This window comes from Nerophis lumbriciformis, linkage group LG18 (genome assembly GCF_033978685.3).
Source record: "Nerophis lumbriciformis linkage group LG18, RoL_Nlum_v2.1, whole genome shotgun sequence".
Classification (NCBI taxonomy): domain Eukaryota; kingdom Metazoa; phylum Chordata; class Actinopteri; order Syngnathiformes; family Syngnathidae; genus Nerophis; species Nerophis lumbriciformis.
In genome coordinates, this window is record NC_084565.2 from 23,012,966 (window position 1) to 23,038,852 (window position 25,887).

Below are 25,887 nucleotides of genomic sequence, written 5' to 3' on the forward strand. Positions count from 1 at the left end.
AAGGATGCAATGCTTATGCGATTAAATTATTTAAATCGATTAGAACAAAACTCGGTTTATATTATGTTGCTTTGATTAATCTTTTAATGTACGTAACAACATATAACAACAATTGATCAAATGGATGACCCGTAACTTTAAAAACTTAGTTTCCGCACGGCCCTGCAATAAAGCGCACAAGAGCAGAACAGCATGTACATTTTTTTTTTTCAATGAACACATGTTAAAAGTGCAATTTCAATATTGATGTGCATTTATTTGAAAAAAAAAATAGTTCAAAGCAAGCAAAATAATAATTATTTCAACTATTTTCGCTAAAATACGCATTGAGGCTATAAGGTGTGTTTTATTCGATTACTCCATTAGTTGAACAAACCAATTACCGTATTTTTCGAACTATAAGTCGCAGTTTTTTTCATAGTTTGGCCGGGGGTGCGACTTATACTCAGGAGCGACTTATGTGTGAAATTATTAACACATTACCGTAAAATATCAACTAATATTATTTAGCTCATTCACGTAAGAGACTAGACGTATAAGATTTCATGGGATTTAGCGATTAGGAGTGACAGATTGTTTGGTAAACGTATAGCATGTTCTATATGTTATAGTTATTTGAATGACTCTTACCATAATATGTTACGTTAACATACCAGGCACGTTCTCAGTTGGTTATTTATGCCTCATATAACGTACACTTATTCAGCCTGTTGTTCACTATCAACTACAATTGTTGTTCACTATAAATTGCCTTTCAAATGTCTATTCTTGGTGTTGGGTTTTATCAAATAAATTTCCCCAAAAAATGCGACTTATACTCCAGTGCAACTTACCGGTATATGTTTTTTTCCTTCTTTATTATGCATTTTCGGCCGGTGCGACTTATACTCTGAAAAATACGGTATGTAAATAACAACAATTGATCAAATGGATGAACTGTAACTTTAAAAACACGGTCATAGTTTCCGCACTGCCCTGCAATAAAGCACACATGAGCAGAACAGCGTGTACGTTTTTTTTTCCAATGAACACTTGTTAAAAGTAGAGATGTCCGATAATATTGGACTGCCGATAAATGCTTTAAAATGCAATATAGGAAATTATCGGTATCTGTTTCAAAATTATCGGTATCGGTTTCAAAAAGTAAAATTTATGACTTTTTAAAACGCCGCTGTGTACACGGACGTAGGGAGAAGTACAGAGCGCCAATAAACCTTAAAGGCACTGCCTTTGCGTGCCGGTCCAGTCACATAATATCTACGGCTTTTCACACACGAGTGAATGCAAAGCATACTTGGTCAACAGCCATACAGGTCAAACTGAGGGTGGCCGTATAAACAACTTTAACACTGTTACAAATATGCGCCACACTGTGAACCCACACCAAACAAGAATGACATTTCGGGAGAACATCCGCACCGTGACACAACAGAACAAATACTAAAAATTTCAACTATTTTCCCTAAAATACGCATTGAGGCTATAAAGTGTGTTTTATTCGATTACCCGTATTTTCCGCACCATAAGCCGCCCTGGGTTATAAGCCGCGCCTTCAATGAACGGCATATTTCAAAACTTTGTCCACCTATAAGCCGCCCCGTATTATAAGCCGCATCTAACTGCGCTAAAGGAATGTCAAAAAAACAGTCAGATAGGTCAGTCAAACTTTAATAATATATTAAAAACCAGCGTGATGTGGGCGCGCATGGAGTCGTATATCAACATGGACGGAGCTGCGTGAAAAAAGCCACCCGGCCTCTTCGCGTAAACTTACCTTAACCACTCGCTCATCTTTTCTTCATCCATCCATCCCTTCGAGTTAGCTTTTATGATGACGCCGGCTGGAAAGGTCTCTTTTGGCAAGGTCTTCCTTTTCAATATCACCATGGGTGGAAGTTTCTGGCCATTAGCATGGCAAGCTAGAACCACAGTGAAGGATGACCTCTCATTCCCTGTGGTGCGAATATTCACCGTACGTGCTCCCGTTGTATCCACAGTGCGGTTCACAGGAATATCAAAAGTCAGTGGAACCTCGTCCATGTTGATAATGTTCTCTGGCCGGATCTTTTTTTCAGCTATCTTGTTTTTACAATATGCACGGAAAGTAGCCAGCTTTTCTTGAAAGTCTTTAGGCAGTTGCTGTGAAATAGTAGTCCGTGTGCGGATGGAGAGATTGCGTCTTTTCATGAACCGGAAACCTGTCGCTTAGTAGGAGCCATTTTGTGGTCTTTACAGATGTAAACACACAAAGGAAATGAAACGTAATATCCGCGCGCTTCTTCTTCTTCTACGGGGGCGGGTGGTTGCTTACAGTAGAAGAAGAAGCGCTTCCTCTTCTATGAGGGCGGGTGCTTACCTTGGCGGTTGCTTGCGTAGAAGAAGAAGCACTTCCTCTTCTACGGGGAAAAAAGATGGCGGCTGTTTACCGTAGTTGCGAGACCGAAACTTTATGAAAATGAATCTTAATATTAATCCATATATAAAGCGCACCGGGTTATAAGCCGCACTGTCAGCTTTTGAGTAAATTTGTGGTTTTTAGGTGCGGCTAATAGTGCGGAAAATACGGTACTCCATTAGTCGAACAAACCGATTAATAGATTACTTGATTGCTATAATAATTAATAGCTGCAGCCCTAATATTTTTGATTTTATTTGTGTAACAGTACCACTTAATTCCTATAAATGTAACTTTTTTTCTCATAACCGTCTTGACATCACAACTAAGTGTGACCCTATCACTCTCTTGTAACAATTAAGTGCATCCATTATTCAAGTATTTTTCAAATAATCTACAGACTCAACATCCTGTCGAGGTTTAGGAACATCACAAACAATTAATGGCTAAAAATGAAGAGATTATTGGATGACGTGAAGCATCATAAATCCCACATATCAACAACAGTGTTTTGTCACCATCTGCCACGTCGCAGCTTGCCTTTTTAAAAAGAAAAAAACAACAACACTTGTTAAATCCACAGGATTAGCTCGGTGTCGGTGTGATGAACAACACTGAGCCGCTCGCTATTCACCATTCTTGATCGGCGCGGCGGTCGCAATGTCCGCAGTTTCTTCAAATCATTTCCTACGAGTGTCCAAATAAAGAGCGTCCACTTGTAAGAGGCCGCTGACGTCATTTGTCTGCGTCTTATCACCATGTTGGGGTTATCGTAGGGGAGCCAGCTGTCTATCTGCCTGCTGCACTTGCACTCATGTTCCTTGCACACTATCGGCCAATTTAAGCCAAGTGGATTTCCTCCTAACAGATGCTTCTTTCTGGGTGGGTCTCATTGTGTAATATGAATGTCATTTAGATCCGGGAATGACATTCACAGATAATTAGAGATGCTTGGTTATTTAAGAGTTCATGAAACCGTTCCGATGTTTTAGCCAGTTTTCTTTTTATGTGCAGGTACTTTAGAGAAGTTTTCTTTTTGCACCCCCGACGCTACCTCAACAGCCAGTCTGCGGGCCCCGTAACCATGACGACAGGAGGGTGCTGTCACCAACTGCCCGGCTCGCCGTGCGACTGTGCAAACAACACAGACGCTTGGAAGAGTTTGGAGGAAGGAGGCGGGTGCCCGACACGCTGCGCCAGTCAGGTCACGGCCGTAGACGGAGTGCTGCTCTCCTCCGTGCTCAAACCCACGCAAAGGTAATGTAAATAGTCTAACTGGACAAAACATAACTGTACAGGCAATGTTGTCATTTTTACTAACTTAACTTACCTTTTATATGTCAACATTGGGACACTGGGGCCATTTGCAGCCAACAGCTATTTTTTTATTGACCTGTTGTAGAGATGTCCGATAATATCGGCCGGTAAATGCGTTAAAATGTAATATCGGAAATTATCGGTATCGTTTTTTTTTTATTATCGGTATCGTTTTTTTTTATTTTTATTTTTTATTTTTATTTTTTTTATTAAATCAACATAAAAACACAAGATACACTTACCGTATTTTCCGCACTATAAGGCGCACCTAAAAACCACAAATTTTCTCAAAAGCTGACAGTGCGCCTTATAACCCGGTGCGCTTTATATATGGATAAATATTAAGATTCATTTTCATAAAGTTTCGGTCTCGTAACTACGGTAAACAGCCGCCATCTTTTTTCCCGGTAGAACAGGAAGCGCTTCTTCTTCTACGCAAGCAACCGCCAAGGTAAGCACCCGCCCCCATAGAACAGGAAGCGCTTCTTCTTCTGCTGTAAGCAACCACCCGCCCGCGTAGAAGAAGAAAAAGCGCGCGGATATTACCGTACGTTTCATTTCCTTTGTGTGTTTACATCTGTAAAGACCACAAAATGGCTCCTACTAAACGACAGGGATCCGGTTCATGAAAAGACGCAATCTCTCCATCCGCACACGGATTACTATTTCACAGCAACTGATATTCCTGTGAACCGCACTGTGGATACAACGGGAGCACGTACGGTGAATATTCGCACCACAGGGAATGAGAAGTCATCCTTCACTGTGGTTCTAGCTTGCCATGCTAATGGCCAGAAACTTCCACCCATGGTGATATTCAAAAGGAAGACCTTGCCAAAAGAGACCTTTCCAGCCGGCGTCATCATAAAAGCTAACTCGAAGGGATGGATGAAGAAAAGATGAGCGAGTGGTTAAGGTAAGTTTAAGTTTACGCGAAGAGGCCGGGTGGCTTTTTTCACGCAGCTTCGTCCATGTTGATATACGATTCCATGCGCGCCCACATCACGCTGGTTTTAATATATTATTAAAGTTTGACTGACCTATTTGACTGTTTTTTTGACATTCCTTTAGCGCAGTTAGATGCGGCTTACAACACGGGGCGGGTTATAGGTGGACAAAGTTTTGAAATATGCCGTTCATTGAAGGCGCGGCTTATAACCCAGGGCGCCTTATGGTGCGGAAAATACGGTACAATTAGTGCACCAACCCAAAAAAACTTCCTCCCCTATTTACACTCATTCACACAAAAGGGTTGTTTCTTTCTGTTATTAATATTCTGGTTCCTACATTATATATCAATATATATCAATACAGTCTGCAAGGGATGCAGTCCGTAAGCACACATGATTGGTCCACTAATAGTACTAACCTTTAACAGTTAATTTTACTCATTTTCATGAATTAATAGTTTCTATGTAACTGTTTTTATATTGTTTTACTTTCTTTTTTATTCAAGAAAATGTTTTTAATTTATTTATCTTATTTTATTTTATAAATTTTTTTTAAAAGTACCTTATCTTCACCATACCTGGTTGTCCAAATTAGGCATAATAATGTGTTAATTCCACGACTGTATATATCTGTTGATATCGGAATCGGTAATTAAAGAGTTGGACAATATCGGAATATCGGATATCAGCAAAAAGCCATTATCGGACATCCCTAACCTGTTGTTCTGAAAATTAAATGAATTCATTAATAATTAGGTACAGTACAGGCCAAAAGTTTGGACACACCTTCTCATTTCAATGTTTTCTTTATTTTCATGACTATTCATGTAGATTGTCACTGAAGGCATCAAAACGATGACACCTGTGAAGTGAAAACCATTTCAGGTGACTACCTCTTGAAGCTCATTGAGAGAATGCCAAGAGTGTGCAAAGCAGTAATCAGAGCAAAGGGTGGCTATTTTGAAGAGAATAGAATATAAAACATGTTTTCAGTTATTTCACCTTTTTTTGTCAAGTACATAACTCCACATGTGTTCATTCATAGTTTTGATGCCTTCAGTGACTATCTACAATGTAAATAGTCATGAAAATAAAGAAAACGCATTGAATGTGAAGGTGTGTCCAAACATTTGGCCTGTACTGTATATTAGATTTCACACTAACTACCGTATTTTTCGGAGTATAAGTCGCACCGGAACATAAGACGCATCTGCCGAAAATGCATAATAAAGAAGGAAAAAAACACAAGTCGCACTGGAGTATAAGTCACATTTTTTGGAGAAATGTATTTGATAAAACCCAACACCAAGAATAGACATTTGAAATGCAATTTAAAATAAATAAAGAATAGTGAACAACAGGCTGAATAAGTGTACGTTATATGAGGCATAAATAACCAACTGAGAACGTGCCTGGTATGTTAACGTAACATATTATGGTAAGAGTCATTCAAATAACTATAACATATAGAACATGCTATACGTTTACCAAGCAATCTGTCACTCCTACAATCCCATGAAATCTTATACGTCTAGTCTCTTACGTGAATGAGTTAAATAATATTATTTGATATTTTACGGTAATGTGTTAATAATTTCACACAAGTCGCTCCTGAGTATAAGTCGCACTATGAAAACTATGAAAAAATCTGTGACTTATAGTCTGAAAAATACGTTATTTGCTTTTTCAACTATGAGACAAAAGCTAAGATACAAATACCGTAGTTAAGCTCAGGGGTCGGCAATTCAAAATGTTGAAAAAGCCATATTGGATCAAAAATACACAACAAAATCTGACAGGAGCCGCAAAAAATGAAAAAGCCTTATATGAGTGTTATAATGAAGGCAACACATGATGATGACATGTAATCAACACATTTTTACAACATTGGAAAACATTAGTAAAATGGAGGCTTCTCAGAGGAAATTACTGACTTAGAATGGCCAAAGGTATAGATGTGTGTGTCCAAGTTAAAGGAAACGGCAGGCTGTCTTCTTCTAATGGATTTATTACAATATTTGCAAGCTAGGTAATGTTTGCTGTGGTCTGGAACAACATGGCACACAAACAACTATCAGAAATGCAGTCAATATTACATACAGATAATGTGTCATGAATCCTGAAAATGTAAATTAAATACACAGACGACATAAGTAAAGGAAATTAAATGAGCTCAAATATACCTACAAATGTAGCATAATGTTGCAATATGTACATACAGCTAGCCTAATAGCATGTTAGCATCGATTAGCTTGCAGTCATGCAATGACTAAATATGCTTGATTAGCACTCCACATAAGTCAATAACATCAACAAAGCTCACTTTGTGCATTCACGCACAACATAAAAAGTTTGGTGGGCAAAATGAGACAAGGAAGGCGTAACATGAGAAATGTCTTTCAGAATGCACCATTTTGTGGCCGGTCTCATTTACATGCCTTAGTCCTCCTCCAAGCCTACCTCGACTGCGTCCTCTCCCCGTCAGCCATGTTGTAGTTTTTAGTGCTTCCTCGTAGTCTCCTGGCAGATATGAGTTAGAACATTACGCTGCTTTTTATTATATACATCCCATCAGTTGACGTCCCAGTGAGAGCAGACATTGCACAGTGAGTGAGTGTGTGTGATTTGATGTTGGTAGTCTTTATTTCTTGTTCAGCACTTAGCAATACTGCTACATGATGCTTGGTCTTTCATTACAGCTGGAATTGGGAGTTAAATCACCAAAAATGATTCCCGGGCGCGGCCACCGCTGCTGCCCGCTGCTCCCCCCACCTCAAGGGTGATAAGTCAAATGCAGAGAATACTTTTGCCACACCTATTATTGGTACTTTAACTTTTAATCTGTTTATCACAGAGCCTTTAAAACTTGTAGTTCATCCTCTGTATATTCAGGCTCAAAAATACATTCTGGATCATCATTTGTCCCAAAGTAGTTGTTGGCTCTCATGAAGCAGGTAGTAGTTATTGTTGTATGAAATAGCAAACGTGATGCATCTGTGAAATTAATGTGCCGCTGTATACTTAAAATTAGCAAAATAAGTGAAAATGACATGTTATCATGAATGTGCCTGTTACTACATTACATATATACTTACAGGTGATGGAGGCGGAATAGAGCGACTGTCATTGACTCTATTGTTAGCTGACTTTTACTAACATTTATTTGCGACCAAGAATGAGTTATTGTTTTAAATAAAGATTTTGAATGATAGTCAAAATTCCCCCCAAAAAGTTAATTCCTCTTTAAAAGGAGAAGGTTTGCTTCGTGTCCTTGCCAATCTTAAAGGGGCACTGCCCTTTTTTTAATTTTAGCCTATTATGTAAGACAAAAACACGTTTTTCTTTTTTGATGCATTCCAATTAGTAATTATATGCGATCAAAAGTCTATTTATAACAGAGCCTGTGGGAGTCGCTCAATTACGCCTAAAAAACATCCAAACACCTCCATCAATGTTTTATATACATGCTGTATTATGTAGTGTAGTAACGGGCACATTTATAATAACATGTAATATTTATGTATTTTGCTCATTTGAAGCATACGGCGGATAATTAATTTTGAGAAAAAGCATCACACCGTTCGCTTTTTCCTTCAAACATCATCACTGATTATAAATCACTGCATACTTCAAGAGAGCCAACAAACATAATAAAACATCACCTCCTGTACAATGTCTGCTGTCATTAGGATGCGGACTGCTAGGATGTTGATATATTCCCGTTTAGATGAAGAATTGACTCATGATTCTTGTGAAGAAAAAAGGGGCGTGGAACCAATTGCAGACCAATTGTCTTTTCGTGTGTTTCTTGTCATTTCTGATTCTAAATTGGATGCGAAAGTTGACTCATATATGACTCATCATATTATGTCCTCATCTTTCTACTATCAAGGTGAGCTTGACCTAGACTAAACTTTCAGTAGCTCTGAGGCGAGAAAGCATCTGATGATGTCAACAAGCTTTTATCTCCCTCTGATCAAGGCGCCGCTAAAAAATAGTTTGCCAACAACATCAACAATACTTTAATATTCAAGTCACGAAATGTAATTGGAGTATTGTTGGCCTTTTGGGATAGGTATTTCGAGGGATTTATGGGCAAAGTAGAAGACCCCCCATTGGCCCATTGACTTTTATTTACAAGTTCAAATGCATAAACTAGAAATACATCCGTCTTGTCTCTCATGATGTCTCAGGGCATTCAATCGATGGCAACTGGACAGCTAGGTTTGTCCTAGAAGACAAAAACGCCTCTCATCCGAGTAGACTTCATCAGTTCGTGCTCATAGACTTACCGTATTTTTTGGATTATAAATCGGAGTTTTTTTTCATAGTTTGGCCGGGGGTGCGATTTATAATCTGGAGCGATTTATGTGAGAAATTATTAACACATTACCGTAAAATATCAAATAATATTATTTATCTCATTCACGTAAGAGACTAGGCGTATATCAGCAATTGTCACACACACATACGTCAACCAATAAAAAATTTGGCGGGGGCGGGTCATGGCAGAAGTGCATTGTGGAAAAAAAAGATGCTACCTGCTACTACTTCCGTACCTATGAAAATTGATCATTTCAACATTGGCTGTAACTTATAAAAACTGAGATTAGCGATTAGGAGTGACAGATTGTTTGTTTGGTAAACGTATAGCATGTTCTATATGTTATAGTTATTTGAATGACTCTTACCATAATATGTTACGTTAACATACCAGACACGTTCTCATTTGGTTATTTATGCCTCATATAACGTACACTTATTCAGCCTGTTGTTCACTATTCTTTATTTATTTTAAATTGCCTTTCAAATGTCTATTCTTGGTGTTGGGTTTTATCAAATAAATTTCCCCAAAAAATGCGACTTGTACTCTAGTGCAGTGGTTCTCAACCTGGGTTCGATCGAACCCTAGAGGTTCCGTGAGTCAGACACATCCGACTTATCGTGTAAATAAAACTTCTCCCTATCGGCGTATTATGGATACCCCCGAACAATGTTCCCACTAATTTTCCATCTGATTTGCAGGATTTTTGATTGATTGTTTGAAACTTTTACTAGCATATTGCAAAGGAAGAGAATAAATTATATGAAACAGTACAGTTTACACAGTACAGTACATATTCCGTACAATTGACCACTAAATGGTAACACCCGAATACGTTTTTCAACTTGTTTAAGTCGGGGTCCATGTTAATCAATTCATGGTAAGGTGTGTAATTTGTTGTGAGTTTATGCACTGTGTTGGTTTTGTTATTTGAACAAGGTGATGTTCATGCACGGTTCATTTTGTGCACCAGTAAAAAAACCATAACGTTTTCTTGAATTTGAAAAAAAAACCATTTTATTTGTCACTAAAGAAGGGTTCGGTGAATGCGCATATGAAACTGGTGGGGTTCGGTACCTCCAACAAGGTTAAGAACCACTGCTCTAGTGTGACTTATATGTTTTTTTCCTTCTTCATTATGCATTTTCGTCCGGTGCGACTTATAATCCGAAAAATATGGTAGGTTGGTCAGATCTAGTGTAGCGACTAGTGCCAAAACCCCAAATATTTATACTCCAGAACCAGGAGGGTGTGCCTGGGCAAGGATGGTTTCACCCTATGGTAGTGAGAAAAACAACTGTTTTGATGCAAACGAGCAATCCTAACTGACAAATGCCAAGGAAAGTCATTGAGGTGACAATAACCTGGATGAATGACAACATTGACAGCATCTTTCATGATGATTGTTAACAATAGGCAACATTCCAGAAAAAGTCCAGTTCCCTTTTAAGGTGTCAGACTGAGTTTGCTGAGGAATTGGCTGTGTTGGCTTCACCGGTCAAATCTGCTCTGATGTTACCAGCGATGGTCCCATGTGTCGAATATGTCACGACGGAGGCTGCGGCGAGAACCTCCTGTCCCCGTGCGGCTGCACCGGCACCCTGGGCACGGTCCACAAGAGCTGCTTGGAACAGTGGCTGTCATCTTCCAACACCAGCTACTGTGAGCTATGCAACACCAAGTTCAGCATCGAACGCCAGCTCAGGTCCTTCAAAGAGGTAACACCAGGTCAATGATGTCCTTAAATACTTTCTGCAGTGGTTCCAATGGATTCTATTCCTGATCCAACGTTCCTCTTCCGTCCACAGTGGCTGGCGGACCCCGGCTCTAGCAACGACAAGAGGATGCTGTGTTGCGACACCTTGTGCTTCCTGTTCGTCACGCCGCTCGCCGCCATTTCCGGCTGGTTGTGCCTGCAGGGAGCGCAGGACCATCTTAATTCGGGCAGTTGGCTGCAGGCTCTGGGCCTGATAATGCTCACCATTGTCCTCTTCACCATCTACATGCTCTGGATCCTGGTAATGTCCTCCATTTGATTGATTGATTGATTGATTGAGACTTGTATTAGTAGGTTGCACAGTGAAGTACATATTCCGTACAATTAACCACTAAATGGTAACACCCCAATAAGTTTTTCAACTTGTTTAAGTCGGGGTCCACTTAGATTGATTCATGATACAGATATATACTATCATATATACTATCATCATAATACAGTCATCACACAAGATAATCATCAGGGTGTATACATTGGATTATTTACATTATTTACAATTCGGGGTGTGGAGGGGAGGTGGGGGTAGGTTTGGTTGTTGTCATCAGTCATCAACAATTGAGAACAGAGAAATGGATATTGAAACAGTGTAGGTCTGACTTGGTAGGATATGTACAACAAGTAGTGGACATAGAGAGAGAGAAAGAGAGCGATCAGAAGGCATCAGAAAAATATCAGCATTTGATTGTTTACATTTGATTATTAACAATCCGGGGAGGGTGTTAGTTTAGGGTTGAAGTTGCCTGGAGGTGTACTTTTATTGCGGTTTTGAAGGAGGATAGAGATGCCCTTTCTTTTATACCTGTTGGGAGCGCATTCCACATTGATGTGGCATAGAAAGAGAATGAGTTAAGACCTTTGTTAGATCGGAATCTAGCAGATGTACTATTCCCACGTTCAAAAAACATGCTTGTTTTTGTTGATTAGGGACTCTTAAAGGGGAACTGCCCTTTTTTCGGAATTTTCGTTCACAATTATTATGAAAGACATGACGAATGTATTAAAAAAAAAAAAGCATTCTAACTCATAAATAAACTTACCGTATTTTTGGAGTATAAGTCGCTCCGGAGTATAAGTCGCACCGGCCGAAAATGCACAATAAAGAAGGAAAAAAACATATATTCGTCACACTGGAGTATAAGTCGCATTTTTGGGGGAAATTTATTTGATAAAATCCAACACCAAGAATAGACATTTGAAAGGCAATTTAAAATAAATAAAGAATAGTGAACAACAGGCTGAATAAGTGTACGTTATATGAGGCATAAATAACCAACTGAGAACGTGCCTGGTATGTTAACGTAACATATTATGGTAAGAGTCATTCAAATAACTATAACATATAGAACATGCGATACGTTTACCAAACAATCTGTCACTCCTAATCGCTAAATCCCATGAAATCTTCCTCACTCCTCGCTCCTGGTATGCGCCCCGCCAGCGTCCATTCTTTCTGCTGCTCGATCGCCGTTTTCTGCTGCATATTTCACTACGTCCAGCTTGTAATCTGCAGTATATGATTTCCTTTTCGGTGCCATTTTAGTTCAGTCCTTCTCAGTTTTTATAAGTTACCGCCAACGTCGATGTGATCCATTTTAATAGCTCCGGCAATAGCGTATAGCATATAGCAGTTAGCATTCCAAAACCCACAATGCACTTCTGCCATGACCCGCCCTCGCCGAATTCTTATTGGTTGGCGTGTGAGTGACGATTGCAGACATTTGCTTCGTCGCTCACGCGAATTAGATAAATAATATTATTTGATATTTTACGGTAAATGTTAATAATTTCACACATAAGTCGCTCAGGAGTATAAGTCGCACCCACGGCCAAACTATGAAAAAAACGTCGACTTATAGTCCGAAAAATAAGGTAATAAAGAAGGAAAAAAACATATATAAGTCGCACTGGAGTATAAGTCGCATTTTTGGGGGAAATGTATTTGATAAAACCCAACACCAAGAATAGACATTTGAAAGGCAATTTAAAATAAAGAATAGTGAACAACAGGCTGAATAAGTGTACGTTATATGAGGCATAAATAACCAACTGAGAACGTGCCTGGTATGTTAACGTAACATATTATGGCAAGAGTCATTCAAATAACTATAACATATAGAACATGCTATACGTTTACCAAACAATCTGTCACTCCTAATCGCTAAATCCCATGAAATCTTATACGTCTAGTCTCTTACGTGAATGAGCTAAATAATATTATTTGATATTTTACGGTATTGTGTTAATAATTTCACACATACGTCGCTCCTGAGTATAAGTCTATGAAAAAAAACTGCGACTTATAGTCCGAAAAATACGGTAAATAAAAGTCTGTTTCCTCTATTCCGCCCATAAAACCCAATAAATAACTATCCAAAACAGGCCAACAATTATTCATTTACATTTCGGGACTTGAGTAATAACCAAGTATTAGTGATATTGTTATTATTAGTGCTAACGCAGACAAACTATTTACAGCAGCGCCGTGATCACAAGCTTGTGTGCCAATGTTTACATCATCGACTGATCAGCTGCCTCCTCGTTTCCTTGCTCGTCAAACTTTATTGTAGATCATAAATCATGCTTTTCACCTGAATAGTAAGACAAGAATGTGTTTTGACAAGTTGGTACACTTTGACAGCCAATTTAGACCTAGGATTGACGAGAATGATCCGAAAAGACGCTTGGTTATGAGACATTCTTCATCTAAATATGAACATCCTATCAGTCGGCATCCTAATGACAGCAGACCTTGCCCAGTAAGTGATGTTTTATTATGTTTGTTGGCTCTCATATGAGTTTTAAACAGTGATGTAGTGGGGAAAAAAGCCAACATTTGATGCGTTTTTGAAGTAAATGCAACGCGTAAGCTTACAATGAGCAAAATGTTATTATGAATGTGCTTGTTACTTTATTACATATATATTTACAGCATGTATATAAAACCTTAATAGAGGTGTCTGGATGTTTTTAAGGGCTTTATAGGCAGAATAGAGCGACTCCCATAGGCTCCATTGTAAGCGGACTTATGATCGTATTTATTTATTATTTAGAATGCTTTTTTTTTTTAATACTTCCGTCATGTCTTTCATAATGATTGTGAACAATAGGCAACTTTCCCCAAAAAAGTGCAGTTCCCCTTTAAAGTTGTCCATCTGTGTGAGTGTGAATATATGTGCCATGTGAGAGACTCCGACATCTGGGATGGATGTCATTGTGCAAAATTACATACGTAAGATGACGCTTCTATAAGAGACTTAAAATTTAGCTTACTGGCATTTTTTAGTCTTATAAATGTACTTGACATTAGTTCACTTTCTATAATGTATTTTACGACATTTCAAATTTAAACTAAGTAAAATTAGCAAAGCTTTTATGAAGTGTACTCAAACACTTATTGCCTGTTGCATTCTCTAATTAGTGATGTTGATATTTAAGAGAAGTAACTTTTACTCTTTAGTATACAACGTGCTCCTAATATTGCAGCTTCACCACGTCACAATTTTATTTTTTCAAAGTATATTCTGCAACATTTTTGGCCTAAATTAAGCATAATGTTGAAATTAATAAAAAATATCAATATGTGATAGGCTCCAGGCCCCCCGCGACACAAGCGTTAGAAAATGGATGGATAGAATACTTCAGTTTTAGATGAGATGTTCTCGATTAGACCGAACTAATTCAGAGCGCGCCATTCAATATGGTGGCCACTAGAGGGGTCCGATAACGGCTTTTTTTGCCGATATCCGATATTCCGATATTGTCCAACTCTTAATTACCGATTCCGATATCAACCGATACCGATATATACAGTCGTGGAATTAATCAATAATTCATAATAACATTGATTTTCATTCAATATTATGTTTTGAGCAATGACAGTTTGAAAAAAAACAAAAACAGCTTTGTTTTATTAGTCAACATTGCAACTTTTTCTAAATTACATTTCACCTTTGTGGGTCACGGGCTTTGGCGGGGGGTGGCGGCCTCCTGGCCGTAGTTCCTGGTTGTCGGCCGCGTGGACTGGGGGGATGTCCGGGCCCTCTACTCCTCCTACTTATAGCGCACACAGTCACACATATATAGGACTTTGGGGATTGTCCTGCGGGGAGGCATGGCGGGGGGTTGAGGATGCCTCCAATGGGGCTCCAGTCCTCCTGTCTTGTCCCCTGCTCGTCCATCCCTCAATCTTAGCTGCATATTAGACACTTAGGATTTGGGGGGCTTGGTTTGGTTGGGACCCACCATGACCTTGATGTCCCCCAATTTTAATCGCATTATTAGTTCCCACAAGCATACATATCTCACTCACGCTACAGTACACACATCAATAGGGACTGGAGGTCGGCTGTAACGGCTGACCTCCTAATTTTAACTACACAGTAGACACTCTGGGGGCCTTGTACACATGCACGGGGGGTTTGGGGTTCGGCGCACCCCTCATTGCCTCGTCGGCCGGCGGGGACTGCGGTCTGGTGGCCTGCCAGGCTTTTATTCATTTATTATTGTTATATATTTTTTTATTTTTAATGTATTTATTATTTTTATTTTTATTATTTACTTATTTTTATTTTATTTTATTTTTTAAATTTTATTTTTTATTTTATTTTATTTTTTTATTTTTTTAATCTTATTATTTATTTGTGTGTGGCGTCGCGCGGGTCTCACTTCCTGTTGGGTGGGGTCCGTGCCCGTGTGGCCCGACCTTGCGCTGTGGGGTCTCTGTTGGTGACTTGGTGTGGTGGCGGCGCAGCCCCCGTGTCTGGTCTGGATGCTGTGTCTCGGTTGTTTGGGCGGTGGTGTGTTTGTGCGGGTTTGGGTTGGGGTCGGGGGCCTTTTGGTTGGGGGGGTTGTTGGTGTCTCTTGTTTGCGTGTTGGCGTTCGGGCTGACGCCGGCTGGTCTCCGTGGCCCTGGTGGCGTGTGGTTGCTGGTCGCAGTTTTTTTTTGATCGCTTTGATTTGATTGGCTGGTGCTGGCTGTCTGGGGTTATTGCGGCTGCTGTTTCTGCTGCCGTTTGTTTGTGGTGTGGGCGCCCGTGGCTGCTGGGTCTGGTGCAGGGGTGTGGCTGATGTTGTGACTGGTGGCAGCACGCGCGCGTGATGGCTGTCGGGGCTGACGAACTGTGTATATGTATGTATATGTGTGTGTATGTATGTATGTTTATATATGTGTATGTGTACATATGTGTATGTATATGTATATATGTGTATGTGTGGGTATGTATACGTGTATGTGTGTATGTGTATGTGTGTGTATGTATATGTATGTATGTATGTATGTATATTTCTGGGGGTACGCTCTGGGCCTGCCTGTCAGACGGGGGTCGACGCCTCAGGCTACTGCATCCGAACTGCGTGTCTGGAGCTCCTGGGTCCCGCTGTCCATCCCTTCCGGGTGCCCGTCTTGGTTGGGGCCTGTTGGGCCTAGTCCCTGCGTCTATTGTGGTAGCTTGGTGCTGCAAGGTATTCCGAGGTGCTGCGAGTCGGCCAGTTGCTGGGGTAGTGACCTTGTTTGTCAGCATGTCTGTGATCTTCTTTTAATTCTTTTTTTTTAAATTAATTAATTAATTAATTTATTTATTTTTTTAATATATTTTATTAATATTATTTTTTAATTTTTCCCCTCCCTCAGGGGGGGGGCTCGGCGGGGCAGTTGCTGGTTGTTCCATCTCCATCGTTGGGGTCCCTGCGGGTGGGGTGGGTGGTTCCCGTGGCCCTGTGCCTGGGTGGTCCTGCGGCGGCCGGTTTGGGTGGGGTGGCCGGGGGCTGGCCTCGCCGCGCTCTCCGGGGGTGGGGGGTGGGCTCGTGGGGGCCCGGTTGCCGGTGGGGCGGGGGCGGTCTTCCCGTCCGGTTGCGGGGAGTCTCTGGGTCCCTCGGGCGGGGCGTCTCGCCTTTCTGCCCGTGTGGGGTGTGGTCTCTCGCTGGCTTGGTGTCTGGCTGTCCCCTGCTTTTCTCGTGCCCTGTCCTCTGCAGGGTGCGTCTGTCTGCGGCCTGCTGCTGGCCCTTGTGGGCGGTACGGTGGGTCGGGCTCTGGGGTTCCTGTCGCTGGCCGGCTTGGCTGCGTGGGGGCGGTGGTCCCTGGTTCCCTGGGCACCACGCCTCCTGTTTGTGGGTTGGGCTCTCGGGGGTGATGGGGCCGTGCTCTGGCTCCCACGCACTCTGGTAGTCGAATGTATTGTACATGCAAATTCACATATGCTCACATACGTACATAGGTACCTACGCTCCCACATACATACACAAATACAGTACATATTTACCTACCTAATGTTCGTACATCCACACGCACATTCAATATACAAACATACACATACACATACTGTACATATACATTCACTGTACAAACACATATACACATTCTGTACATATACAAGTACATATGCATACTTACACTCATGCACATAATCACGTTTCATCAAACATATATTAACGTTGTTGCCCTAGGGTAAACAGGGTGTAACACATGGCACACTGACAAAGCTTAACCTATTGTGACTATAACAATCTACAAGGTTAATGTAGGTTGCTTCTCTTTCTCCCCCTCCATTTTTCTGCATTCTTTCGTATCTCAAGTTATCATTACGTATATGTATTGTTGCATTTAAACAACTGTATTGTTGATAATAAAGGTAAATTATTGGTATTGTTCATTATCAATAGCGCTATTTCTATTGGTATTTGTATTGATCCATTTGTAGTGTAATAATGCTCATTGTCATTTCTGTATTATTTTTTATTTTTCGCTAACTGCTTATTTGCTATTACTTTTACCATCATATTTGTACATGTCATATTTGCTGATGTTGCTCTATTGTTGTTGTTGTTGTTGTTTTTGTCTCTCTGTCTAATCCCCCTCTTGTCCCCACAATTTCCCCCTCTGTCTTCTTTTTTTTTCTCTTTCTATCCCCTCCTGCTCCGGCCCGGCTGCACTAAATGATAATATAAATACATTTAATAAAGTCAAATACAAATAAGGCAACAAGAGAAGTATCCTACACTTCTCTTTTGTAAAGTAAATCTGAACAGCCGACATGGGCATCTACATCAACTATATGATTTGCCTGAGAAGCTGGACAGGACATAAAAAAAAAAAATAAAAAAAAAAAAAAAAACATTTCACCTTTTAAGCTTTTTTATTTCACTTTTGTTATGTTTTTGTTTATTTTAATAGTATTTTTAGAATGTGCCGTGGGCCTTTTAAAACATTAGCTGTAGGCCGCAAATGGCCTCCGAGGCACACTTTTGACACCCCTGCTATAGATAATAAAAAATTAAATCTGATAAATCTATGGATAAAAAGCAGAGCCTGGCGACGCATGCGCGCTTATCATAACTCTCTCTCTCTGTCTCTGCCCCTCCCTCACCAATGCTGCTGCGCGCACAATTTGTTTTGATTTTAACCCCTTCTTAACCCTGAACGTACATAGAAAATATATGCAACTCTAACTCAAAATGCCGGACATTTGAGGCATTTAAGAAACTCCGCCCTGACAGCTCCGCAAAAGAGGACGTATGGTCAGTCTATCGTAGCCCGTTAGCTGCTAGCATGCCGTGTGTTGTGCCTCGGTGTGTATTGTTTACACAACGTGCGTTACGCTACTTAATATGTCCGTGTGGAAACTCGTTCGGTACACCTCCGAAACGAACCGGAAGCCCCGTACCGAAACGGTTCAATACAAATACACGTACCGTTACACCCCTAGTAATACTTAAACGTTATCAGTGAAGAATAAACACAAAACATGCAAAATATGGGGTTTTCTAACAGCGAGTCTATTTATTTCCTTGAATTAGCGCATCGGCGGTAATTAATTTAAAACCTCTTCTCAGTCCGGCGCTTACCAAAGGCATGCGGTAAATTTAGGCATGCGCTTATACATTTGAGTGTGATGTAAGGATAATCATGACATCGCTTAATGCCGCAATAAAATTTAAAGCACAATGAAGCATCCCGGGAGTTCTTTTTGTTTGGGTCTGAAAAGGCAATTATAACATGACACTCTTCATTCAACAATTACGTACGCATTTTTATCCAGGATTTTGACCCCAACCCCCGTACGCAAAATTTACTATACAAATGATGGTACTTAATTGTGCACATTTCCCCCCCAGGATTTTGACCCCCAACCCCACTCCCCTTTGCATACGTAATTGTTGAATAGCTCCCAAGTGTAACACAGTGGTACAATGTATACCGGTATAATCAATTGTGATTTATTATGCTGGATGTTGCACACAGGACTCGGGACATATGTTATGTAGATCTATGCATATATTTATGTTAAACTATGTCACCAACATTAAAACAATGTTATTGTTTTGTAAGTAGCGTGCATACATTAGCATTTCTAAAGATAAGTCTACATGCGATTGGTTTTGGCAGCATGTCATCTGCGCTAATGTGCCGGTGTATAAATGCCAGTATACACACAATAATGATTGAAAATGATGCCTTAAAAGGTGACTTGTAACTCGTGACGTGTCACTCGTTTTGTACTGTGTACCAGTGCTTAACATACGCTGAACGAACATTTGCAATACCGCGAACTGCCGGGTAACGCTAAAAACGTGACTTACCCGGCGGTAATTCTAGGCATGCGCTAATTATTTTGCGAAACGAGTTTGACCCTGCGGTACATCGAGGCATGCGCATCGAGGCATATATCACATACAACACATACAGTACATTACACTATTATATTATATCACACTTACAACAAATACATTAAACTATATTATATCACATACAACACATACATTACACTATTATATTATATCAGGCAACACAAACTTTAAAATAATAGATATCACATACATTAAACAAGTAGATTATATCACATACAACACAAATACATTAAACTAGATTATATCACATACAACACATACATTACACTATTAGATTATATCACAACACTAATACATTAAACAATATTATATCACATACAACTCTACAACATTAAACTATATTATATCACATACAACACATAAATTACACTATTATATTATATCACACATACAACACATACATTAAACTAGATTATATCACATACAATACATACATTACACTATTATATCACCTCCAACACATACATTAAACTAGATTATATCACATACAACACATACATTACACTATTAGAATATATCATATACAACACTAATACATTAAACATTATATCACATACAACACATTCATTAAACTAGATTATATCACATACAACACTAATACAGTAAACTAGATTATACCACATACAACACATAAATTACACATATCACACATTCAACACATACATTAAACTAGATTATATCACATACAACACTAATACATTAAACAAGATTATATCATATACAACACATACATTACACTATTATATTATATCACACATACAACACATACATTAAACTAGATTATATCACATACAACACTAATACATTAAACATATCACATACAATACGTACATTACACTATTAGATTATATCACATACAACACTAATACAATAAACATTATATCACATACAACACTAATACATTAAACATCACATACAACTCTAATACAGTAAATTAGATTATATAACATACAACACATAAATTACACTATTATATTATATCACACGTACAACACATCCATTAAATTAGATTATATCACATACAACGCATACATTACACTATTAGATTATATCACATACAACACTAATATATTAAACATTATATCACATACAACTCTAATACAGTAAACTAGGTTATACAACATACAACACAAATTACACTATTAGATTATATCACACATTCAACACATACATTAAACTAGATTATATCACATACAACTGTACATTAAACTATATTATATCACATACAACACATACATTACACTATTAGATTATATAACCTCCAACACTAAAACATTGAACATTATATCACATACAACTCTACATTAAACTATACTTATCACATACAACACATACATTACAGTATTATATTATAACACACATACAACACATTCATTGAACTAGATTATATTACATACAACACTAATACAGTAAACTAGATTATATCACATACAACACTAATACATTAAACTAGATTATATAACATACAACACAAATTACACTATTAGATTATATCACATACTACACATACATTACACTATTAGATTATATCACATACAACACTACTACATTAAACTAGATTATATCACATACAACACATACATTACACTATTTTATTATATAACCTCCAACACATACATTAAACTACATGATATCACATACAACACTAATACAGTAAACTAGATTATATCACATACAACACATTACACTATTAGATTATATCACCTCCAACACATACATTAAACTAGATTATATCACATACAACACATATATTACACTATTATATTATATCACATACAACACTAATACAGTAAACTAGATTATATCACATACAACACTAATACATTAAACTAGATTATATAACATACAACACAAATTACACTATTAGATTATATCACATACAACACATACATTGCACCGAGGTGCTGCGAGTCGGCCAGTTGCTGGGGTAGTGACCTTGTGTGTCAGCATGTCTGTGATCTTCTTTTAATTCTTTTTTTAAATTTTATTTATTTATTTATTAATGTTTTAATATATTTTATTAATATTATTTTTTTATTTTTTCCCCCTCCCTCAGAGGGGGGGCTCGGCGGGGCGGTTGCTGGTTGTTCCATCTCCATCGTTGGGGTCTCTGCAGGTGGGGTGGGTGGTTCTGGGGTGGCCGGGGGCTGGCCTCGCCGCGCTCTCGGGGAGTGGGCTCGTGGGGGCCCGGTTGCCGGTGGGGCGGGGGCGGTCTGCCCGTCCGGTTGCGGGAATCTCTGATACAGTAAACTAGATTATATAACATACAACACATAAATTACACTATTAGATTATATAACCTACAACACATACATTAAACTAGATTATATCAGCTCCAACACATACATTAAAGTACATTATATCACATACAACACATACATTACACTATTATATTATATAACCTACAACACATACATTAAACTAGATTATATCACATACAACACATACATTACACTATTATATTATATCACCTCCAACACATACATTACACGATTAGATTATTTAATTTACAACACATACATTAAACTATTAGATTATATAACCTACAACACATACATTAAACTAGATTATATCACATACATTACACTATTAGATTATATCACATACAACACTAATACAGTAAACTAGATGATATCAAATACAACACATACATTACACTATTAGATTACCGGTATATAATTTACAACACATACATTAAATTAGATTATATCACCTCCAACACATACATTAAACTAGATTATATCACATACAACACATATATTACACTATTAGATTATATCACATACAACACTAAAACAGTAAACTAGATTATATCACATACAACACTAATACATTTAGATAGTAGATTATATGGCATATAAAACTAATCAATTTAAGTAGTAAATTATATCATATACAACACATACATTAAACTAGATTATATCACATACAACACATACATTAAACTAGATTATACTACATACAACACTAGTACATTAAGATAGTAGATTATATCATATATATAACACTACTAAATTAAACTAGTTGATTATATCACAGCCAACACATACATTAAAGTAGATTATATCACATACAACACATACATTACACTATTATATTATATCACCTCCAACACTAATACAGTAAACTAGATTATATAACATACAACACATAAATTACACTATCATATTATATCACACATACATTAAACTAGATTATATCACATACAACTCTAATACAGTAAACTAGATTATATCACATACAACACATTACACTATTAGATTATATCACCTCCAACACATACATTAAACTAGATTATATCACATACAACACATATATTACACTATTATATTATATCACATACAACACTAATACAGTAAACTAGATTATATAACATACAACACATAAATTACACTATTAGATTATATCACCTCCAACACATACATTAAACTAGATTATACTACATACAACACTAGTACATTAAGATAGTAGATTATATCATATATATAACACTACTAAATTAAACTAGTTGATTATATCACAGCCAACACATACATTAAACTAGATTATATCACATACAACACTAATACATTTAGATAGTAGATTATATGGCATATAAAACTAATCAATTTAAGTAGTACATTATATCACAGCCAACACATACATTAAAAATAGATTATATCACATACAACTCTAAAACATTAAACTATATTATATCACACAGAACAATTCAAGGAAATACGGTACGTGAAAAAAACAAAAACCTGGTCATTAGATCGCAGTGTGTGTATAAGTACTTTTTGAGCACATTCCAAAATACTTTGATACTCATAAGATATTACATTTTCATATCATTACATCCTAATAACAAAATATTTCATGTCTAAAGCGCTTTCATTTTGTTTCAAATGTATTTAATAGGTAATAGTTTTTTTATGCTTGAGCTATGGAAATATTTGATTTATAATTGATTCCTACTTCACAGAAATGCATGTAACTCGGTCATCAACAGCGATAAATGAGGACTTATTGTACTTTAAATGTTATGACCTGAATATAAGAATGGATTTCCCTTCACAATTGTTACTCACACCTGCACTGGTGCCTGCGATGACGTGGCGACTTGTCCAGGGTGTACCCCGCCTTCCGTCCGAATGCAGCTGAGATAGGCTCCAGCGACCCTGAAAGGGACAAGCGGTAGAAAATGGATGGATGAACGGGCACGCACGCAGGGGAGTTGCCCTGCTGCTCCTAATAGTGTCTTTTTTTATGTGTGTGCAGGTGTCTCTGCGCTACCACTATCAACTCTACTTCGAGTGGAGGAGAAAAGACCAGAAAGTGTCCCTGATCTTTCCCGATGCTCAGGAGTGCGTCTCTACCCAGCATGCCTTGCTCCCCACCACCTCCTCAAAGATGTCTGCTGATGAGAGTTTAGTATGAGACAGAAGACTGAGCACTGCTGGAAATTTGACATCCAAAAGCTCTCAAAGTGAACTTTTCCACGGAGTCACAAGCTTTGTCATCGTGGATGGGAAAGACGCTGACATTGCTACATAAACGACATCCATGCAGCACAAGCACTCTTTTTTTAAAAAAAAAAAAAGCAATGCTTGAAGCTTTTTATAAAAACATAGATTGTGTTTCCCGTTTTTACACAGTGACTCCCTGAAAAGAGCAGCGTACCTTCACGTAATGGTGACGCCCATGATGTCATCACTGCTGAGTCACCTCATCCACCCAGAATCAGAACACAATCTTTTATAGACAACATTTACAATTTTACTTTTTTTTTGCTTCATAAGAGTGTCTGCTTCAGAGAATGTCAGTTCACTTCATTTAAGAGGTGATTAGTGTCCCTGTGGCTCAAACTAAAAGCACTATACTATGAAACTGCTTAAGTCCAACTCCATACAAGTAATATCTACAGTATGTGTAAAAATACCTTAAAAGGTCAACTGGAAGTTCAAACTGTCATTGAAGGAATAGTGATGATAACCATAGAACAGAAGAGTTGACTTATAGCAAGATAGGAAAGGGTCAGGCTGCTCAGTACAATCTAAAATGTATCAGGTGAGTAATTTTACTTAGTTTTTCTTGTATTTATGGCATTCACATTTCATATTTTATTTGTGGTTTTGTATTAAAAATAAAAACCTTATAGTAAAACCAGTAGCAAAATATGTTAAACTAATGGGCCCCTGATAATGGCCTTCAATGTGTTATTAGCAACATAACATCTGGATTAGCACTTGTTTGCGCTTCATTCACTATATTACATTATTGAGGAGCAGCCTAAAATGTATTTAAAAGTGTCAAATTAAAAAGTGTTATAATTATGGGCCAGGTTGTGAAGCAATGGCAGCCTAATTAAGCAGCCCATCGTATTATTCCTCATACTTACATGTCACATGTCGCTCTGTCTTGCACTGGCTTAGAGTAGAGAGTGGAGATCCATCCAGAAATATTTCATTCTTCATCCTGGTTACATTTTTATCACCTGGTTTGGTGATGACCTGGACAACACATATTTGAAATGTCCTTTTTATGTCACAGAAGTATTAAATGCTGCAGTGGTGCACAAAACTGCCAAATCTTCCACTGACAAGAGAGTGTCTTCATTTTTCAATAAACAAGTTTCAAATTGCTCCCATACATTGATTAGGAAAATAACAGCTTTGTATTGCCCAAACCTCAACTATTCAGGTTTGTTTTCAGGTATCATTATCTTCAATCGATTGGCTGTAGAATACATGAGATCCCCTCAGTATATACTAGATTATACAACACAAATACATTAAACTAGATTATGTCACATACAACACATACATTACACTATTATATTATATCACATACAACAAACACTAATACATAAAACAAGTAGATTATATCACATACAACACATTAAACTATTATATCACACATAACATTAAACTAGATTATAGCACATACAACACTAATACAATAAACTAGTAGATTGTATCACATACACCACTAATACATTCAACTACTAAATTACATCACATACAACACTAACAAATTAAACTAGTAAATTATATCACAAACACTAATAAATCCAATTGATTATAACACATAAACTAGTAGATTATATCACATTCAACACTAATACATTACACTAGTAGATTGTATGACATACAACACTAACAAATTAAACTAGTAGATTATATCACAGACAACACATACATTAAACCAGTAGATTATATTACATACAATAATATATTCAACTAGTACATAAAACATTCAACATTAATACATTAAACTAGTAGATGATATCACATACACTACATACATTAAACGAGAAGATTATATCACATACAACACAAATACATTAAGATAGTAGATTATATCGTATATAACACTAATAAATTAAACGAGTAGATCAGAGCCAACACATTAAACTAAATTATATCACATACAACACATACATTTAACTAGATTATATCACATACAACACATACATTACACTATTATATTATATCTCCTCCAACACATACATTAAACTAGA

General features: G+C 37.8%; 1 protein-coding gene across 2 annotated transcripts in view; it reads left to right on the forward strand.

Moving 5' to 3' along the window:
• Positions 1 to 24,969, forward strand: part of LOC133617704 (E3 ubiquitin-protein ligase MARCHF2-like) — a 40,041-nt gene extending 15,072 nt beyond the window's left edge. For both annotated transcript variants that reach the window (XM_061977865.1, XM_061977867.1), the window contains exons 2-5: positions 3,410 to 3,652; positions 10,509 to 10,704; positions 10,795 to 11,004; positions 23,646 to 24,969. In XM_061977865.1, coding sequence (XP_061833849.1) covers positions 3,480 to 3,652; positions 10,509 to 10,704; positions 10,795 to 11,004; positions 23,646 to 23,804 — 738 coding nt within the window. In that variant the 5' untranslated portion in view covers positions 3,410 to 3,479 and the 3' untranslated portion in view covers positions 23,805 to 24,969. The remainder of the gene's footprint in view (positions 1 to 3,409; positions 3,653 to 10,508; positions 10,705 to 10,794; positions 11,005 to 23,645) is intronic.
• Positions 24,970 to 25,887: the final 918 nt, after the last annotated feature.